General features: G+C 42.5%; 1 protein-coding gene across 2 annotated transcripts; it reads right to left on the bottom strand.

Moving 5' to 3' along the window:
* Positions 1-266: 266 nt before the first annotated feature.
* On the bottom strand, positions 267-15,169 carry lrig2 (leucine-rich repeats and immunoglobulin-like domains 2). 2 transcript variants are annotated; one of them, XM_047583386.1, is made up of 18 exons: positions 14,519-15,169; positions 13,861-13,935; positions 13,365-13,499; positions 12,899-13,042; positions 12,581-12,724; positions 12,148-12,291; positions 11,699-11,842; positions 10,619-10,699; positions 10,430-10,501; positions 10,150-10,218; positions 7,542-7,705; positions 6,905-7,216; positions 6,295-6,576; positions 5,492-5,932; positions 5,209-5,361; positions 4,402-4,542; positions 3,771-4,040; positions 267-3,137 (listed from the first exon to the last, which is right to left on the bottom strand). In XM_047583386.1, the coding sequence occupies exons 1-18, from the start codon at positions 14,704-14,706 to the stop codon at positions 2,914-2,916; spliced, it is 3,183 nt and encodes a 1,060-aa protein (XP_047439342.1). In that variant the 5' UTR covers positions 14,707-15,169; the 3' UTR covers positions 267-2,913. The 2 variants fall into 2 exon arrangements, with proteins under 2 accessions (XP_047439342.1, XP_047439343.1); XM_047583387.1 differs by lacking the exon at positions 267-3,137 and adding an exon at positions 3,160-3,654.
* Between the last annotated feature and the right edge of the window lie 4,030 nt (positions 15,170-19,199).

Genomic DNA, 19,199 nt, shown 5'->3' with positions numbered 1-19,199 from the left:
GGCGCCGCAGCCAAGAGATCGACGGTGTTATTCACCTCACCTGCCATGGTGTTACGTCCGATAGGTGCATTTTGAATCATGAGCTTGTTACAACTTAAAAACGTGACCATCTCCTGCCTTTCTGTTACATATTGTAAGATGACATGTGGACTGTTGATTAGATAAACTGAACAATCTGAATAGGTCACAATTTCCACGCAAATCAATAAGAGAATAAAACTATTTCTATTGAAAGTGCTGAGGCCGACATTCAAGATTCAAAGCCATTTCTGAGAATCCATGTTTAATGTTTGAGTAATGGCTATGTAACAAAAAAAAGCTCTTTAGACATGCTTTACAGAATGCACAGGTAAACAAGGTCCAAATTACAATAAAATTAAAAAAAAAAGAAATGCTACAAACAACAACAAAAAAGCAGCATTGGAGTTTTGCCAGAGCAATTACTGCTAAACTTTGGTATAAAGTCATAAAGGACGTTTCAGAGAATTAAACTTAACAGATGCACATTAAGTTAGGCTGTGTTGGGAGAAAAACAGAAATATACAGTCAACACTGAATCGATGTACACCTCCCTGGACACTTCGCTCTTAGTGACTCCTCACTGCAAGGTTTCATTTAAATTTTCTGTATCGCTCAAGGGGGGCATGAAATTGACTTTGCAATGTGCTTCCACTAAAACGAGGAGTGTTTCAAAAGGCAGAAAGTCGTGCTTAGGCTTTAGTCATGGCTTGGGAAACAATATCTTTTATAGCTGATGCTAAATGAAAAGGTGCTGATTAAGTAATGAAAAGGCAAAAAATTGCATTTTAAAAAGTGCATGAGCAACATGCAATGAGTAATAACTTACAACGAAGAAGTCGTTTTTGGCCATGTTTGGGACATTACACAGAAAACACAGCAGCAGGTTCCATCAATACACATTTGCAGTGTAGATTAACTTTTCAGCATCATTGATTTTTCTTCTGTCACTGAACTCGGTACCCTTTAACACTCTGTACCACAACACGTCAAATCATTTCTTGGTCAGCAACAGAAGAGCAGAATGCAGCAGTAATGATAATCGACAGTAACAAAAATAAACTTTCAAATATGGAATGCAATCTGAAATATAAGGTACACATGGCCAAAATGAATGCAGTGTAGAAGAGGTGTTCGGTTTTGATGAAATGGGGCAGATTCAAACGATCTCTATTGAGGAGGAAGGAAGGAGTACCTGGCCGTGTTTCCACACATTCTGATATAAGATAACAGACGTAATGTTGAATCAACACCTCCCTAAACACTCATACGTCGCAGTTACACTGGTGTATTTGTCTGCATTCACTTTAGGCACGTCCGTCTAACGTACTGGCAACAAGGATCATTTTCAAACATGAAACAAAGCCAATCACATCTGAGCAACTCTGAAGTGCAATAATCAAGAGGATTTTTTTAAGGACATCTCATTAGATCAAACCCGTCACAACGCGGCCACGTTCTGTTGCGCGAGAGGCGTTTTCACGTTCAAACCTCAAAGCAATGTCACAGCTGACATTTAGAAAGAATGCAGCGCGCCGAAGCCGGCTGACGTTTGATTACCGTCTTTCGGATTCAAGGAGAACAAACACCCGGTTTTCAAGAAAATCAACATATAAAAAAAAAAATGTGTGGATCACTCTGGGGCAACGAAGGCTTAAAATGAATAAGCTTTTTAAAGTTACTGCAGCTTATGTCTCAGTCCTCTCTGCAAATGTACTAGTAGCACATGGACTTTAATAGATAACTAGCGTTATGTACACACACACACATGCGCACGCACACACACACGTACGTATAAAATAATACAATACATTCTCAATTTCACAGTTCCAAGTGACACCTAGGCTTAATCAATATTTGTGTACAGATTATGAACTTTTACCGAGGGAGCAAAATCCTCTCGAGGCGAAACAGGATGCACACTGCATATTAAAGTTTAAATTAAGTGCCTGTAACACAGGATAAAAGGGAAAACAAATCAGTGCATACTGTATATAAATCATGCCGTCACCTGATTAAGGCTACTGAGAATGTTTGTCAAAGGCCGTCCACTAGACAACCGTTAAAAAATAAACAGCAAAACTGTGATTGTCTCATGTGCAAAAAAAAACAAAAAAAAAAAAGTTTTCTCCCCAAAACTGCTTATGAAGACATAAAATTATGGAATGAACAGCTGTGTTTGATACAGGACAAAAACACAAAGATAATATAGGATATATTCATATATATTCGTAATATACACCACATTTTGGTGTCACTGTCTCTGGGATTTGCATATTAATATACCGCAGCGTAGTCAGTCGGGATGGCTGTGGGAATGAGGGAGGTACGCCTTCAAGTTTTTTTTCTTTTAGATCATCAACCCAAGACTGCTGGTCAGGGAACGACACCTGTCCCCTTTTCCCCCCACTTGCTAAGAGGTGCGTAGTGGTTTCTTCTGAAGTCACGTGGGCTGCTCCAACAGGCGGCGTCCGTACCGGGGACGGTGAGACAAAACCGCCAGCGACGCGTCAACTGGTCAACAACGTGTCAGTCCCACCGCAGCAGGGACAGAACGGAGAACTTGAAGATTCGATCATGTCTTGCGTTCACTGAAGCTAGCATCTGACATGGCTCTTCAAAGCATACATTCATAGTTTACTCAAACAGGAGCGAAGGACGTGGAAGAACGGGGTCCCGCCGGGATCGGAGGTCGTCGGGACCGTTCGTCCGTTCCGGCGCGGCGGTCGTTCCGCAGTGGAGAGTGTCAGCGTGTCCTCTTGAGTGAAAGGGGGAATGTAAACATACAAGAGAGCATCTTTGGCAGAATGTGAGGAGTTTCTTTGGAGGTAGTGGGTGAAGGTGGGGTCGGAGCAACGGAGAGTCAGAGGCACAACGGAGCCGCAGCTCAAAGACCTATGTGGGAGCCGGATGCTCCTGGGGTTTAGTCCTATTAGAGGCACTTCTGTGGTCCTGGCCGGACAAAAAGTCCACCTCCGCCTCGCTCTGCTCCGCCGCCCTGTCGGCAGCCGGAGGCAGAGGACGTGTCCTGTGTACAGTCACCGGGAGCTGTGATGCTCCTGGTTGTGGTTTTGAGGATGAATTTTCCCCGTCTCTCCAGAAAGACCTGCTGAGGGAATCTGAAAATACAGCAAAATACAGCATGTTTGAACATCACCTCACACTTCATGGTTCAGGTCATTTATCAAGAGAAATTGCCAAATATTATTTAGTTTCTTTTCCCAGTATAAAGCTTCATGGCTTTTCTTTGTAAGCTAAATGTCCTAATGATCTCATAACTGGCAGTTTTCTCTATTTACCGTATATGTTGTGGTTACTGATGAATCTCATTTCCGTCACAAATCACTAGTTTATTTCTTAATGTGAACTTGAATGCGTTTTCTCTGAACACATGGGACTACTCTGATAACCATCACACCAGGCCTCTATCGAACCAGAAAACATCAGTATATCCAGTACATTGAGCCTTGTGAGTCCACCAGTTCACTGGAACATCTCTCATTACACGTCTCATCAGTAGAGTGGACGTGTTAATGAGCTCAGCGTTTAGACGACACACGAAGGGAAGAGCAATTCAAACTGGCGACGATGGGGAGGAGGAAGACGTCTACAGAGCTCGACAGGACGTCTGAGTGGCTGGTGAAGGGTGAGGATTCAACATTTCAGTGTGACGGACACAACAGTTAGCACCTCAGCTAATGGCTTCAACGTCTCTAAAAGATAAATTTAGAATTTCGGTTTTAAAGTCTCACCATTAGCGTAGTGCTCTGGGGGAGTGTGGCTGCTCAGCCTTTTATCGTGCGAGGGGAGAAAATCTGAAGAGTCCTGGTTGTTAATGAGGCCTCCCAGCGCTGGGTCCTCGTGCTGGCCGTGCTCGCGGAGGCTCTCCTTCAGGCCCGGCAGAGTCCTGTCCAGCGGGTCGTCCTCGCCCAGGTAGGCGTAAGGGCAGTAATCCCGTGTGCGCGAGTAGATGTTGGCGTTGTCGTAGCAGTCGGAGCAGATGACCAACGAACCTGCACCACCTCACAGAACAACAACAGGCCTGTGCTTAGAAGGACTTTTCAGATTTAAGTGTGCTTAGCTGGTTTTCAAGACGTTTTTAGGCGTGGGTTGAAGAGTGTTTAAGGGCCAATCATCTCATCCTTTTCATCACCGCACTGTTTATTTTAACTGCTTTCTTGTGTTTAACAAAACCTGAAACTATAAAAAAATATACACACACACAAATTAAACCAAAAGCACCTATGAATTTAATAGCTCGGTTTAATGGATCAATGTATTTCACAAAGGCAGAGATAAAGCTAGTTTTTAAAATTCTGAATAATACACAATGCAGGGAAAAATAAATAACAACACGTCTGCTTGTGTGTCAGTGACACTCACCTGTGGTGGCGCCAGCTAGTCCCTCACGAGGCTCCCCAGGGTGGAAGCTGCTACGGCCGGTGAACAGAGAACCAACCCTGCAGTGCAGCATGCCATTCCCTTCGGTTTCCACCTCGCTGGCCGTGTCTCCATAACACACACCTGGGACAAACATGCTAATTAGTCGCCGTCTCAGGTCAGCTGATCCCAAACGCAGAAGCAGAAGCAGGGCTCTGTGGTGCCACGAGCCAAAAACCAGAGGAACAACGCATCCGAGGAACTGCGCTTTGTTCAAAGACACAGTCAGATTTGATCTTTTTATCATGTCAGCAGCTACTCAAACAGAAGCTAGTAGTGATGCCAGCAAATCTTCGTATGTTTGATTTCCTGTAGTCTTGTAATCCTTGTGATGTCAACATAACAGGCTTTGTTGTTTGATCACAATGTTGACATACCTCCAGTCACGGAGGTTACAACTAACACGCACTGGATGAGAAACTATTATTCACATTATTGAATTATTCAAATGCTTCTAACTAGGTTAGAAGAAGCAGGAGGCACTAAAGTGTTCAGTGGATATAAAGTGATGAGAGCAGAGAGTTTACTGTTTGTGTAATTCTTATGGGATTAATATAAAATAGTCACGCCAATGGAAGAAAGCTGTAATTCTTACACCAAGGTCATGGTACAATTACTTTATGGCCGTGATAAGTCACGGTGTGTAATGTAAATATCACATGAAAAGTGTAAGCGTGATCTTATCTGAGGTGCTGACAAGAAAAGGTTTGTGTTACAGGGTAAAAACACAGCAGAAATGTGACCACCCACCATCTGTGCCCTTGTGGACGTATCCATTGGAGAGAGGAGGCATGAGCTGCTGGTGGCTGCCGGCCTCAGAGTTACTGTAGCCTTCCTGAGGCTCTGATAAAGTACCCTGAGAGGACAGGTAGCTGGGGATGTCTGCTGGCAAGTTCATCTCATCTGTAAAAGAGACAAGAGCTCTGTGTGTTATCCTCACAACAAGGTATAAACAGACACAACTCATGGTTTCCAAACGGCAATCCTGACTGGATAAAGCTTTATACACAGCACTTGATTCAATAATACTAACCTGTGTTGGTTATGCTGTAGTCTTCGCTCTTTCTACGCATGTGATAGATGACGATGACCCAGACCAGTGACGTTCCAACCACACAACACACCACCACAATCACGACTATGCCCACGGTGGTCCATTCGTCTTGGTTGTAGCCCGTGCCGGTGTCACAGTTTGGCGACGGCGAGACGCTGAGGTAGATGTGTCCGCGCTCTGTGCCCAGAGTGTTCGACATGATGCAGGTGTACTTCCCAGCGTCGGCTAAACTGGCGTCGACGATGATGAGCAGCTGGTTGGCCGCGGCGAAGAAGTGGCGCTCCGTCAGCACCAGGGGCCCGTCGTCCTTGGTCCAGTTGAGACGCGGAGCCGGGCTGCCTCCGGCTATACACTGAAGCACGGCGGTCTCGCCGTGGGCCACGGTTCTGTCTTCGAGCGGCCGCATGAAGGACGGAGTTTCTGCAGAGAAGATGATTCATTGTTTGTTTTTGTTTTCTTAATAGAGATGAGTCATTGTGATTCATGTCATCAGCATTACTAAACAGTAATTCTGTGTTACAAATATGCATTCATTGACACAGACTGAGAAGATCTCCCTCCAGACAGTCTATTTAAAGTTCAAGGCTTGGTTTTATATTAGCATTAGCTAATGATCGTGGTGGCAAGGAACACAAACAAGAGCTTGTAACGCATGACAGACAAATAATGTCAGGAAAGTGACTCAACTGAACTGACCTTGTGGAAGACATACAATACACTAAACGAATAAACAAATCAGTAACACATGCTAATACTCTCTACTAATCGAGCGGCTGACTCACCCAGGACAGTCAGAGTAGCGTTTGCCGACAGGCTGCCAGCTGCGTTTTGAGCCGTGCAGCTGTACACTCCCATGTCTTCCGTCTTGACGTTGGCGATGAAAAAAATGTCATCATCGGGCATCACATGCATCCTCCGCTCTCGAGCGGCAGGAAAGTCGGTGCCTCCGTCCTTCTGCCAAGCAATCTGCGGTGATGGATGACCCTCAGCGGCGCACTCCAGCCTGGCCATGGTCCCAGTCCGGATCGTCAGATCCATGGGAGTCTTGAGGAAGGAAGGCAGCTCTGAAAAATAGAGGGCACAGCGTCCAGGTGGGACGTATTAGCAGAGATATATGTGACATCAGTTGCAAATAAATCTTGGGTTTCCGCTCTGTTATATTTTTTTGGAAGTAAAATAACCGTTCTGAGCGAAAACAGAATGATGAGAAGAAAGTGTGACAAAAAAATGATGCAGGACGCATTACTCTCAGCTACTAAATTGGGACACAACTCGGTGTATAATACGCTGACAAGACCATCACCTTAAAGCTTAAAGAGGGCAAACTACACAACGCATCGGCACCACTGACAATCACAGATCACGCTCTTTATAAAGGGGACATATCCTCACCGTTGACAGTGAGCTTGGCCCTGTTAGAGTAGTTGGAGCCGAAGTGGTTGGAGACCACGCACTGGTAGCGTCCCTCATCGGTGAAGTTGACATTGAGGAGGTGAAGCACGGTGGTGTAGATCAGCTCTCCCTCCTGATAGCGGGCGTAGTTTTGCACTTCAGCATCGTACAGCACTTCGCCGTCCTTGCGCCACGCCGTGGTCATCGGTGAATCGCTGCTGCTGGACGCGATGCAGCTCAGTGTCAGGTTGTTCCCCCGCAGAGCCACGGACGTCTCGGGATGAGCCGTGATGTGAGGCTTGGGGAAATCGTCTACAAAACAGGCCGTGCAAAACTCCAAATTAGAGGATTCACATTCCTCCAGCAGATATTCATTCACGTATAAGATACTAGTTTGTGAAGAGCAAACGTGGTGATAAAATACCAACATGCTCCCAAAAGGTTCCAGATTTTCTAATACAACCGTTTACATATTTCTAGTTTATGTAGCTCAGTGTAAGTTCATTCAGAACTTCATTCTAAAACAAGACTAAAGCAAAATAAGGTCAAGTTACAGTAAAATGAGTAGTGTAATAATCCACTGGAAAGGACAATAGCTTCAAAACATCAAAAACATCAACGTTTTTCTGACACTGACCACAAACAAATTCCTCCGGGCTGATCGACTGCACGTTGCGACCAAGCAAATTGGCAGGATGGGCGCAGACAGCGGAGACGGACTGTTGGAACTGGTTATCTGTCAACCAGGGACCCAACCACTGCATGTGACAGTCACACAGCAGGCTGCTGGTGTTCAGGACACTGAGAACAGGAAGGTAATTCACAAAGCGCCAGTTGAGTCACTGAATTTTTACTATTTGTTTTAATATGGAAATCATCAAACCAATATAAAAGAATGAGGTTAGGCCGCTGAGCAAATGAAAACTAATTTGGGATTTCAAGAGTGTCTGTGAACTCTTCAGAATGGAATAAATTATTTAACCTTTGAGAGAAAGCAAAATTGTCTGTATTGGCTTGAAATTAGCTGAATCATTTAAAAGTTGTTGTAACCATCTAATCAAATTTACGGGGATCTGACAAAATAACAGTGAGTCCAGCATTGCTTAAAATGACTAACAGGAGGCAGAAAGAGTAGCTGTGTTTTGTTATTACTGCCAAGTATGATGCAAATAGAGCTTTAAATTTAAATCTATATCAATACAGTTCAGAGTCAGACAGGCCATGACAACCAACGATGGAAACGCCGCCTCCAGAGCTGTGTTTCAATATAATACTTCAATACTAAAATACACTTTCAATTACAAGGGCGTTGCCACTGTGTTCTTCTAGCTACGTTAACAAGGAAAGCCAAGCAAATGTGTTATATTCCATTAAGGCCGCAGACTAATTACTAACAAGAGGATATGACTACTGTCATGGTACATATTCTGGAGTTTGAAAGCAGCTGGGGCATTTAGTCAGCCACTGCTTGAGAGTCCCTCCTAGGACGGGCCGATCAAAACCTCAAAAAGACTTAACATTTCCACTGACTTTCTTAACACGGAGGACACAAGTCTCTGTGGATGCTGCTGCAACTCAACAGCAACTAGCTGGCTTTAGTCTTTTCAACATTACCACCAAACTGGGGGCAACAAACTTCAGCTTTTAGATGTGTTAAACAACTTAGGATATATCACCGTTTGTATTACACCACAGCATTTTTATGTGAGCGAAAGTAATGGAACAAATAATCTTAAAGTAAATAACATTTAATATTTGGTGGCATGACCCTTGCTTGCAGTGACTGCCTCAAGCCTGCGACCCAAAGACATCACCAAACTGTTGCGTTCTTCATTTGTGTTACTATTCCAGGCTTTTATCGCAGCTTCTTTCAGTTCTTGTTTGTTTCAGTGGGGTTCTCTTCCTTTAGTCTCCTCTTCAGGAGGTGAAATGCTGCTCAATTGGGTTAAGGTCAGGTGATTGACTTGGCCAGTCTAAAACCTTCCACTTTTTTCCCCTGATGAAGTCCTTTGTGTTTTTGGCAGTTTGCTTTCGGTCATTGTCTTGCTGCACGATAAAATTCCTCCTGATTAGTTTGGATGCATTTCTCCATAAATTGGCAGACTGTTGTTTCTGTACACTTCAGAATTCATTCTGCTGTTACCATCATCAGTTACATCATCAATAAATATTAATGAGCCTGTTCCAGAAGCGGCCATGCACGCCCAAGTCATGACATTACCTCCACCAAGCAGTTCCTTTCCTTCTCCACACTTTGGCCTTTCCAACACTTTGGTAGAGATTAATCTTGGTCTCATCAGTCCATAAGATTGTGCTCCAAAACTTTTGTGGTTCATCTCTGTACTTCTTTGCAAATTTCAATATAGCCTTCCAATTCTTACTACTGATGAGTGGTTTGCATCTTTTGGTGTGGCCTATATTTCTGCTCTCAGAATCTTGTGTCAATGTGGAGGTTGGTGATGATGTTTTGGGGTTTTTCTTCACAGCTCTCGCAATATTTCTTTCATCAACTACTTTTGTTTTCCTTGGCCGACTTGTTCGACGTCTGTTGCTCAGTACACCAGTAGTTTCTTTCTTATTCAAGACATTCCAAATTGTTGTGCTTGCTATGCCCAATGGCTCCAATTGATTTCCCTTCTTTTCTCAGCTCGAAAATCGCTTTTCTCCCACAGACAGCTCTCTGGTCTTCATGTTGGTTTATCCTCTTTGACAAGAAATTCAAACTTTATAGCTGTCAACCTAGGCCAAAAAGTAGACTAGTCATGCAGAGCTATTTAATGTTTGATTTGACAACCAATCAACCTTAAAGGCAACACCTGGTCAACAAGAAGCACCTGTCAGTCACATGCTCCCATAGTTTTGCTCACTTGAAAAATGGTGGGTTCAAACAAAGGGTGGTGTGTCCCGAGTTGTTTAACACGTCAAGATGTAAATACAAGGAAATAAAAGCTGACATTCTGAACTCTTGTCCCATGCTCATGTTTTGATCTTAAACCCAAATGTCTTCAGTGAACAACAAAAACGAGGGAATTTGCTTTGCTGTCCCAATATTTTTGGAGGGGACCACAACGACAATAACTTCTTAAAGGAAATGATTCACATTTAAAATGCGAATCAGGCCCCTTAATGACATTTTTTCATGATCATTATAGCACTTTAATATCTTAAAGCAACATTAATAACAAAACAAACGACACAAATAAAAGCTCCATAAGCATGTACTTATGAGAGCTATGTCTACTCACAATACTTTAAGCTTCATATGGGACAACGCCTCTGGGTGTATCGACATGATTCCATTCTTACTGAGGTCCCTACAGAGGAGACAGAAATATGGATTAGACACACCTACGATGTGATTTGAGCAAAACAAGCATCCCGTTTCACAAGCATAAGTCAACACCAACAGCCCAGTGGTAATAAAACCCTTCTTCTATCTTTAATCATTCCACGGCAACAGCAAATCCTACAGAGACTAGAATATGACCGCTTGGAGAGAGGGGATTGTGCGGTGGCTTTACTCACAGGTGCTCCAGCTCCTCCAGGCCCTCGAACGCTTTCTTAGTGATTGATTTGATTTTATTCCGCTGCAGGACTCTGGAAAATAAAAAAAGATTTTTATGCAATGTTTAGCAAAACAGTAACAGCCACAAAACATTTAGGTAAATGTGAGGATTCGTTATTATTTCTTTGCACAAAAGGCGGTGTCCTCACAGTGTGTTCAGCCTTTTCATTCCATCAAAAACACCAATGGAGTCCTCAATGGCCCAGGAGATTTCATTATTGCGGATATCTCTGAAAACGAAAGAGACTTTTATTAGATACTGTGCACACTCCATGCAGGCTGAACATCGAAAAGGCTTTCCCCGACATGGTCACACACTGGGAACGTTATCTCCACTGTAGCTGCCAGTTGCAGTGACTCTTCGTTAGGAGACGAACAATTGGAGACAATATACTTCCACACTGTGTCACAGTTCGCTGCGCCTGCTGTTCTGATGAGGGGAAATAATTGGCTCTGTTTAGCACAGAGACGGCTCACGGGTCCGGGGTGGAAACCCAGAGAGGCGTGCGAGTACGGGATGGGTCAGGGGCTTTTTTGTTTCCCTCTCCTCATGCCTGGCCACCTCTAAAAGAAGTTTGCCACTCTCCACTTCCCATCTTACGTGAAAGCTCCCGGGACGGTCACAGTGCCAAGGGCGACCCTTTTTTTTTTCCTGTAGCTCCGTGACTTAAACACAACTGTGTGCAGCAAATAATGAGCTCGCAACTTCCCTCAACACTCTGTACCTCGCAGATAAATGTTTGATGAAGAAGACATTCTTGCTTAATTAGGCTAATATCATGCCACTATGAATTTTAAAAGTCTCCGCTGAGTCCGGTTTGCCCTCTCACGCAATACATTATTCCGCATGATGGAATATTAAACACAGGACCCACAGGAGAGCAGCTATGGAAAATCTACAGCAAGTGCCTCAATCTAAACTGGTGACTAATGACGAGCAGGATATGCACAGAGAAAGACTATATTTAAGTATGCAGATTTAAAATACTGGGATCTCTATAGTTTTCTTTAAACTACTTACTACTTATAAAACACACTCAAGACAGAACTGGAACGACACATGAATAATGAAAGAAACGCAGACCTGCTGGAGTCGGCAACCTTCACAAGTATGCGGAGAGCCGAGAACAAGCCGAGACTTGGTTATATTTTGAATCGCGGGCTTCATTACACGGCTCAGAACAACCGGGAAAAACACATTTCAAACAGATTTCATTTGAGTCACTCACAGGATGCGCAGACTTGCCAGGCCACCGAACACTCCCTCTCCCAAATGGCTGATGGAGTTTTCTCCCAGGTTCAGGCTCTCCAACAGACCTAATCCCACGAAGGCCGTCTCCTCAAGTCTAGTCAGGTGATTGTAGGACAAGTCTCTGTAAAAACACAAACAGGACTATTAAAAAAAAAATTAAAAAATGAGCTCAGAAAATTTGCTAATTTAACACAGCTGTCGTACGCGATCCTCTGAAAATCACACGATTTTCATAAAAATGAAAACGTATGCAATAAATCCACAAGAGGCTCAACGTTACTGAAGCAGCTTCAGACTCCCACACTGCAGCAAGATAACAGTAACTCCTCTGAGCGGACAAAATTAGTTTTAGAGCCTTGGGATACTGAAAGAAAATTGGGTCTCTTAGCTACACAGGGATTTTAGCTATGAGACAAACACACTCACAGTTCCTCCAGCTTTTGGCAAAACTCCCAGGCGTCTGGTCGGATGATGCCGACGGCATTCTGGCTGACCCGCAGTATACGCAGCATGCGCAGGCCATACAGCCAACCTTTGTTAACCTCGGTTAGGTTGTTGTGCTCCAGCTCTCTGAGACAACGATGGGAAGAAATAAAATGACATTAACAAATATAAATCTGATTACACTGCAGATTTGTCATAATAACAAAACCATTAAAGACAATACTAAATAAAAACAGCCCACTAATTGTAAGACAGACGACGATGAAGATTGTTTTAGCAAAATAGGTAACGACTTTTTCATGGTTGTGCGTCTTCTGTGCATTCACAGCCTCTGTAAGGCTACTCCTATACATTTTTACTTTGTGACAGTTCAAAAATACGGATCAAAGCAGACTCTACACAGCATTGTACTCACAGTTCTTCAATGTTGTTCAGCCCAAAAAAGGCTCCATCCATGAGCTTTGTGATGCCATTCCTCTGCATCTTCAGCGACTTCAGTGAATCCATCCCTTTGAATGTCAGGCTGTCCACGATCTTGATCTTGTTGCGCTTCATCTCACTACAAAGACAACAGAAGGTATTTTTATACAAAAACAAAACCCACACAACAAAGTCCCTGGAATAATTCTATTTGGATGTATTATTTACATGGTTAACAGTTTAAATACGAGTTAAAATAAAAAGCTCTGTCTTTCATTTATAAAAAACTAATAACACATTTTCTGATACGTACAGGAACTGAAGCAGTGGAAGTTTGAAGACTTTGGACGGCAGCACAACCAGCCTGTTCCTGTTCAACCTCAGCACCAGCAGAGAGCTGGAGATGTTTTCAAAGCAGCCAGGCTCCAGGATGCTGATCTTGTTGTTACTTAAATTCCTATGTGATCAAAAAGCAGAAACATTAAAATGAAGAAGGTTTTTTTTTTATATTTGATCTCTAATCACACAAGGCATATTCCCAGAAGGGCCATGATGCAATTAATATATTTTTTTTTTATAATATTTTATACTATAAACTTATTTACTGTTATAAACCAGCATACAACATCAGCACGAGTGTACTTTTACCACGACACAATGTTTGTACTTTTGTGCTTTGTGTTTTTTTTCCCCCTCATTTAGCTTTTAACCTGTATCACCTGTCTGTACCAAAAAACACATCTAAATACAGATCATTTAAATGAACACTGGCTGCTTACAGATATTTCAGCTGCATGGACGGGAAGGATCCAACTTTGAGCTCAGAGATGGAGTTGGATGTAAGGTCCAGTGTCTCCAAGGCAACGTATGGTTGTAGATGATGCATCGACAGCTCGGAGATCCGATTGTGGACTCTGAATCATATCAAATATAGTCAGGTATCACTTTTCATTATGATTAAGTTTTCAATTAGTCCTCTATGGTACACTCAAAACTCACACATGCAACGCTGTTCACAATGTCCAGTAACTTAAGAACATTACTAATGGTACCTAACAAATGCTTTAGTGTCTGTACTTGTGTATACAAAAAAAAAAAGATCAAAATATGTGAAATTTCAATTCTTTCCAAATAATAAGAAATATATGGCATCTGAGGTTTACAGGAAATACATCCTAAAAAAATGTCCTTGGAAATGATCATTCAATTATTTTGTGCATTCATTCTATTACCGACAGGGGAAACGAGGACATCTGAAGAGGATTTTGTACTTACAGGGAAAGAGAGGTGATGTTTGATGAGACGTCTCCGAGAAAGGGAATAACGGTGAACTCATTATGATTCATGGTGCTGCAACAGAATTCGACACAAGATCAGTATCACATGATGACTGAAAACGACTGAAACCTTACACCAGTTTAAACGCATTAACTGATTATGCTACACGTTTTTGTTTCCAAGCAGATAAATTATGTGCAACTTTCATGACGATCATCTTAAATAAATTGTCCCATTTAATTGCTTGATTATTTTATTACTCAGAGCTAAAACTAATATAAATATAATAATAATAATCTAATTGTCCCATCGTGATGTTTAGAATGTGCATTTCATATCGGACTCGGTAATGGGTGTAACTAATAAATGTAAAATTTAATCAAGTTCCTGTGTAGGTAAGTAAGTTGGATGGAATGATCGACATTTCCCAAGGTTGTTCTCATAATAAAAAATAAACAATGACTAATCTATTATTACTACAACTAAATCATCAAGATCATTTTCAGGGTGTAATACAATTAACTGAGGGTCACATGCATTGTATGCATCTGTGTCGTGTTGTGTTATGGTTCAACAAATCAGAGCAGTGTATTCAGAGAGGTAGAGGTCTCCGGTAACTTCCAACACATGCTTGTCTGTCCGGTTGTGTACTTACACTTGGTTTATCCCGTCTGGTAGGTCCAGGGGAGCCTTCGACAGCCTCCTCCTGTTACAGTCCAGGATGTGAGCCTCGTCCTGTCCCTTTGAACACGAGCAGGCAGCAGGACACGGCTCACTGGCCCAGGCACAGAGACTCAGTAGCACGAAGACAAGAGCCGAAGGAATGGGCCAACCTTCCGCCATTTTAAATGTCTTCCTACTGAGAGGTAGCTACGTGGCTAGCTGGCTCGCTAAAACTGGCAGCCCAACTTAAGAGTTGCAAGAGTTAATTGTTCCCACGATTTGACATCAGTCAAACGAACACATAGTCCGGTTTTATAGCGTCGTGATTCCGGGGGGAATCGCTAAACAGAGTTTTTTCCAACTTGCGTGAGACATCCCAGCGGAGATTTCTAACCTTCTTCGCAATGCCTGGAATTCCTTCCTTCCTTCCTTCCTTCCTTCCTTTCTCCCTCCCTCCCGGAGTGGCCAGCTAGCGCCTCTTTTCACCAGATGAGATCAACTCAGTCCCACTCGTCATTACTCCCTGTTCATACCGAACCAAATGAATGGTTATCTCCACTTAATTCAGACTATTTTCCACGAATTTCAAATAAAAATTCTCCGTGTCTCTGACCCGAAAGAACAACAAAGCTCCGTGAGTTGATGACACGGGATATCTCTGGCCCCGCCCCTTTCCAGCATGTTTACACTCATCCTATTGGTTGGTGCTCGTGCTTGTCAAACCTTTGCTGTGATTTGATTGGATCTCCCGGCCTATATGTTTTTGTGGCATAACCTCTACCGTGCACAGGAAAAGTTTGATTTCAAAACCGCTGCAGGATAAAACAGAAATTCACATCGTGGTCATTGGTCTAAATGTCCGCTTTGAAATGCATGTTACTATTAACAAAAAACTACTACTAATAATAATTAAAACGTAGGTTATGCACAGTGTAGTCTGTATTGCTGTGCACACTTGAATTTTATTGTTCTTAAATGTAAGATAAGATACTACTTTATTGTGTCCTTTGTATTCTAAATGTTCTACTCATTGTAAGTAGTAAGCAGTAAGGTAATAATAATGCAAACAAAACAAAGTTACAGAAAGTTTATCATGGGCCAAAGGATATACCACGATAAAAAATCAAATTATTAAACAGTGAAACAAACTAAAGAGTAATTCAGTGTCAGCCTTTGGTTCCCATCTTTATCATAACCATGCTTTATAAAGTGCAGAATATGTCTTTTGATCTCTTCTTTATCTGGTTTTAATTACACCGCGGGTCCATAGTTCAAGTCTGCTTGGAGTCACATCACATCTTATTATTAACCATTGGCATACACTCTGATGGCTGTGAGGGGAAATGACACTGTGAACTTCTCAGCACTGCAGCATAGTGAGAGAAGCTTCCCACCTCTGCTGCTCCTCTGCTCCTCTAGACTGTCATGGAGGGGGTGCCTGATGCCAGGATGGACTGCACTATGTTGCATGTAATAGGATCTCTAGGACTCACGCCTTGGAGCATCCAAAATCAGCACTTTATATAATTTTCTGTACATACAGGGGTGTGAAAAAGGGCTGGCACCTTTCCTGATCTCTTAGGTTGTTGCATGTGTCAGATCATGAAACAAATTTAAATATTAGTCAAAGATAACACAAGTAAATACAAAACACAGTTTTAAATTAAGATTTTTATTGTTGTGGGATAACAAAATCCAAACCTACATGGCCCTGCGTGGAAAGAGCGATTGCCTCCTAAACCTAGTTGGTCCACCCTTAGCAGCAACAACTGCAATCAAGTGTTTGTAATAACTTGAAATGAGTCTTTTACAGAGCTGTAGAGGAATTGTGGCCCACTCATCTAGCTGCACGGTTCAGGTCCTGGAAGTGTACAGCTCGTCGAGGGACTTCAGACTGCAGTCAATCACCTTCTCTGCAGAGCGAATGAAGCGCTGCAGTCTGCTCTTGGTGGTGATGGAGTTGGTGAGGATGGACTCAGTGATGGCAGTGTAGAAGTTCACCATCATTGTCTTTGGCTGGTTGAATTTCTTCAGCTGCCACAGGAAGCACATCCTCTGTTGTGCTTTTTTGATGAGGGTACTGATGCTCAGCTCCCTTTGAGCTCCTGAGAGATGATGGTGCCCAGGAACCAGAAGGACTCCACAGGACTGACTGTAGAGTCACACATGGTGATGGGGAGGTGTGGGACTGCCTTCTTCCTGCAGTTCATCATCACCTCCACTGTCTTGGCAGCGATCAACTCCAGGTTGTTACGGCTACGCCAAGTCACCAGGCAGTCAATCTCCATCCTGTAAGCGAGTGGTGTCATCAGCAAACTTCAAGAGCGACAGACCTGTAACTGGAGGTGCAGCTGTTGGTGTACAGGGAGAAGACAGAAACGCAACTAGAGGTGTAGCTGTTGGTGTAGGAAACAAAACAGACTGGAGTGAGAGGACAGAGAAACAAAACACGATGGAGGTGCAGCTATTGGTGTAGCATGGGTGAGAAGGACAAGAAAAAACACACTAGGTAGAGGTGACAGCTGTTGGTGTACAGGGAGAAGACAGAAACACGACTGGAGGTGCAGCTGTTGGTGTACAGGGCCCAGTCTCTTTCTAATGGTGATCATGAACACTAACCTTAACTGAGGCAACTGGGTCTTTTGAGACCTCTTGGATGAGTGATCACTGTACTCTTAGAGTAATTTTGTTTGTTTCCCACTCCTGGGAAGGTTCAACACTGTTCCATGTTTTCACCATTTGTGGATAATGACTCTCAGTGGCGCACTGTCCCAAAGCTTTAAAAATGGCTTCATAAGATTTTACAGACTGAAGGACCATAATTACTTTCTTTCACGATGGCATGATGTCTAGCTTTTGATGATCCTTTTGTCTACTTCACTTTGTCACGCAGGTCCAGGTGTGGCAGTCATCAGGCTTTTTTGTGGCTACAGAAATTGACAGGTAGAAAAACAACAGTTATATTTTAAGCCAGGGTGGAACAAACACGTGTCTTACTATTATGCTGAGGCTAAGAGTGCGTTTAGGGCTGGCCAAGAGAAGGTTCAGCTTTTGATCTCAAAAAAACTCTCTACTGCTTAATATAAATATGTTATATTAACAAACATATAATAATGATACTACTGGTTTTTGGAGAGGTGAAAGCTCTAAACAGGGGCAATACATCATTACCTTGTACCATAGAGGGGGTTTCTGGTGGCAACAATATAGCTGAATTATGGAGGAAGTGCACAATTCTAAGCTTTTTGACTGTGTCAAAAGTGATCCCTACATCGTAGGAAAAATCTCCAGCAGTAATAACGTGCAAATCACAGCTGAAGAAGTACTACAAGCTATTTCACAGTTGGCTGATAATAAGGCAAGACAAATTTCACCAGAACATCTTAAATATGCAAGCCCAAAAGCAACAATTCTGCTTGCCATATGTTTTACTGTTTTTTTTTTTTTTTTGTCCCATGGAGTGTTACCAGATTCACTGTTGTCTGTCAGTCTGGTGCCTCTCATTAAGGACAAAGCAGGCAAGCTGGGTAGCATGGACAACTATCGACCAATTGCTTTAGCCAGTGTGTTGTCTAAAGTCCTGGAGTGTATCTTATTAAATAGACTGTATGCTCTTGTAGGCACCTCTCATAATAAGTTTGGCTTTAAGGCTAAACACAGCACTGATCTGGGTGTCTATGCTTTAAAGAAAATTGCTGATAGATAAAGAAGACAGAATTATTCTGTTTTAATTGGTTTTATAGATGTATCTAAAGCATTTGACGGCCTAAATCATTATACATTGTTTTTAAAATTGAGTAAGAGGGTCATGCCTGACAGTGTCCTAAGGATTGTGGTCTATTGGTATGTTAATCAGTGCATGCAAATCAAATGGGGAAATGTAGTCTCTGCTCCATTTGGGGAGAGTAATGGGGTCCATCGGGGGGGGCTGTTGTCATCTTGTCTGTTCATTGTTTATATGGATGACCTATCAGACAGCTGAGAAGATGTAAAGCAGGATGTGTGGTGGGAAATACTATTCATCTCTATGCACCTGATGTATGCTGGTGATTTGGTAATTATTAGTCCTTCTAGCACTGCGTTGCAGGAGCTGCTCAGCATATATTCAGATTATGAGATTTAATGTGAATTATAATGCCAAAAAGAGCTCTGTTATGGTTTGTGGATCTAAAAATGGTAAGGAATTGATGTTCCCATACATATTTGTCAGGTCAAGCTTTACCTTTTTTTCAGGTTTCAAGTATCTTGGACACATTGTCACTGGTGATTTATCTGATGATGATGACATGTATAGGCAACACCGTGCGTTATATACACAGGCCAATGTGCTGACATGTACATTTTACTGGTGTTCAGACAATGTCAACTGTACCCCTCTTTATACTGCAGAGTAATTTTAAAAAGGCGAGTATTCCCAAACTTCATGTTGCCTATAATGACTGTTAATTAATTCTGAACCTATGTGGTGCAGTGCGAGTGAGCTGTTTAGTCCAGTGCAAGTACATTCATTTCATGCTCTTTTGAGATAATAATGTATAAATTAATTTGCTGATTGAACTGTACTCATAATTCTGTCATAATGATCCATAATGATGTCCATCCTGGTCTCCTGTAGTCTAATTAATAAAAGTCTATCTATCTATGTGTATTGTATATAATGAGGATTCATTTCC

The sequence above is a fragment of the Mugil cephalus genome, chromosome 4, assembly GCF_022458985.1.
Source record: "Mugil cephalus isolate CIBA_MC_2020 chromosome 4, CIBA_Mcephalus_1.1, whole genome shotgun sequence".
In the NCBI taxonomy this organism is placed as follows: domain Eukaryota; kingdom Metazoa; phylum Chordata; class Actinopteri; order Mugiliformes; family Mugilidae; genus Mugil; species Mugil cephalus.
This window is presented reverse-complemented; position numbering and strand designations above follow the sequence as displayed.

Coding starts and splice junctions, on each gene's coding strand:
- lrig2 (XM_047583386.1), bottom strand. CDS start 14,706: ATGGCGGAAGGTTGGCCCATTCCTTCGGCTCTTGTCTTCGTGCTACTG. Junction 5,933..6,294: donor CGCTACTCTGACTGTCCTGG/GTGAGTCAGCCG, acceptor TCTTCTCTGCAG/AAACTCCGTCCTTCATGCGG. Junction 4,041..4,401: donor ACTAGCTGGCGCCACCACAG/GTGAGTGTCACT, acceptor TTGTTCTGTGAG/GTGGTGCAGGTTCGTTGGTC.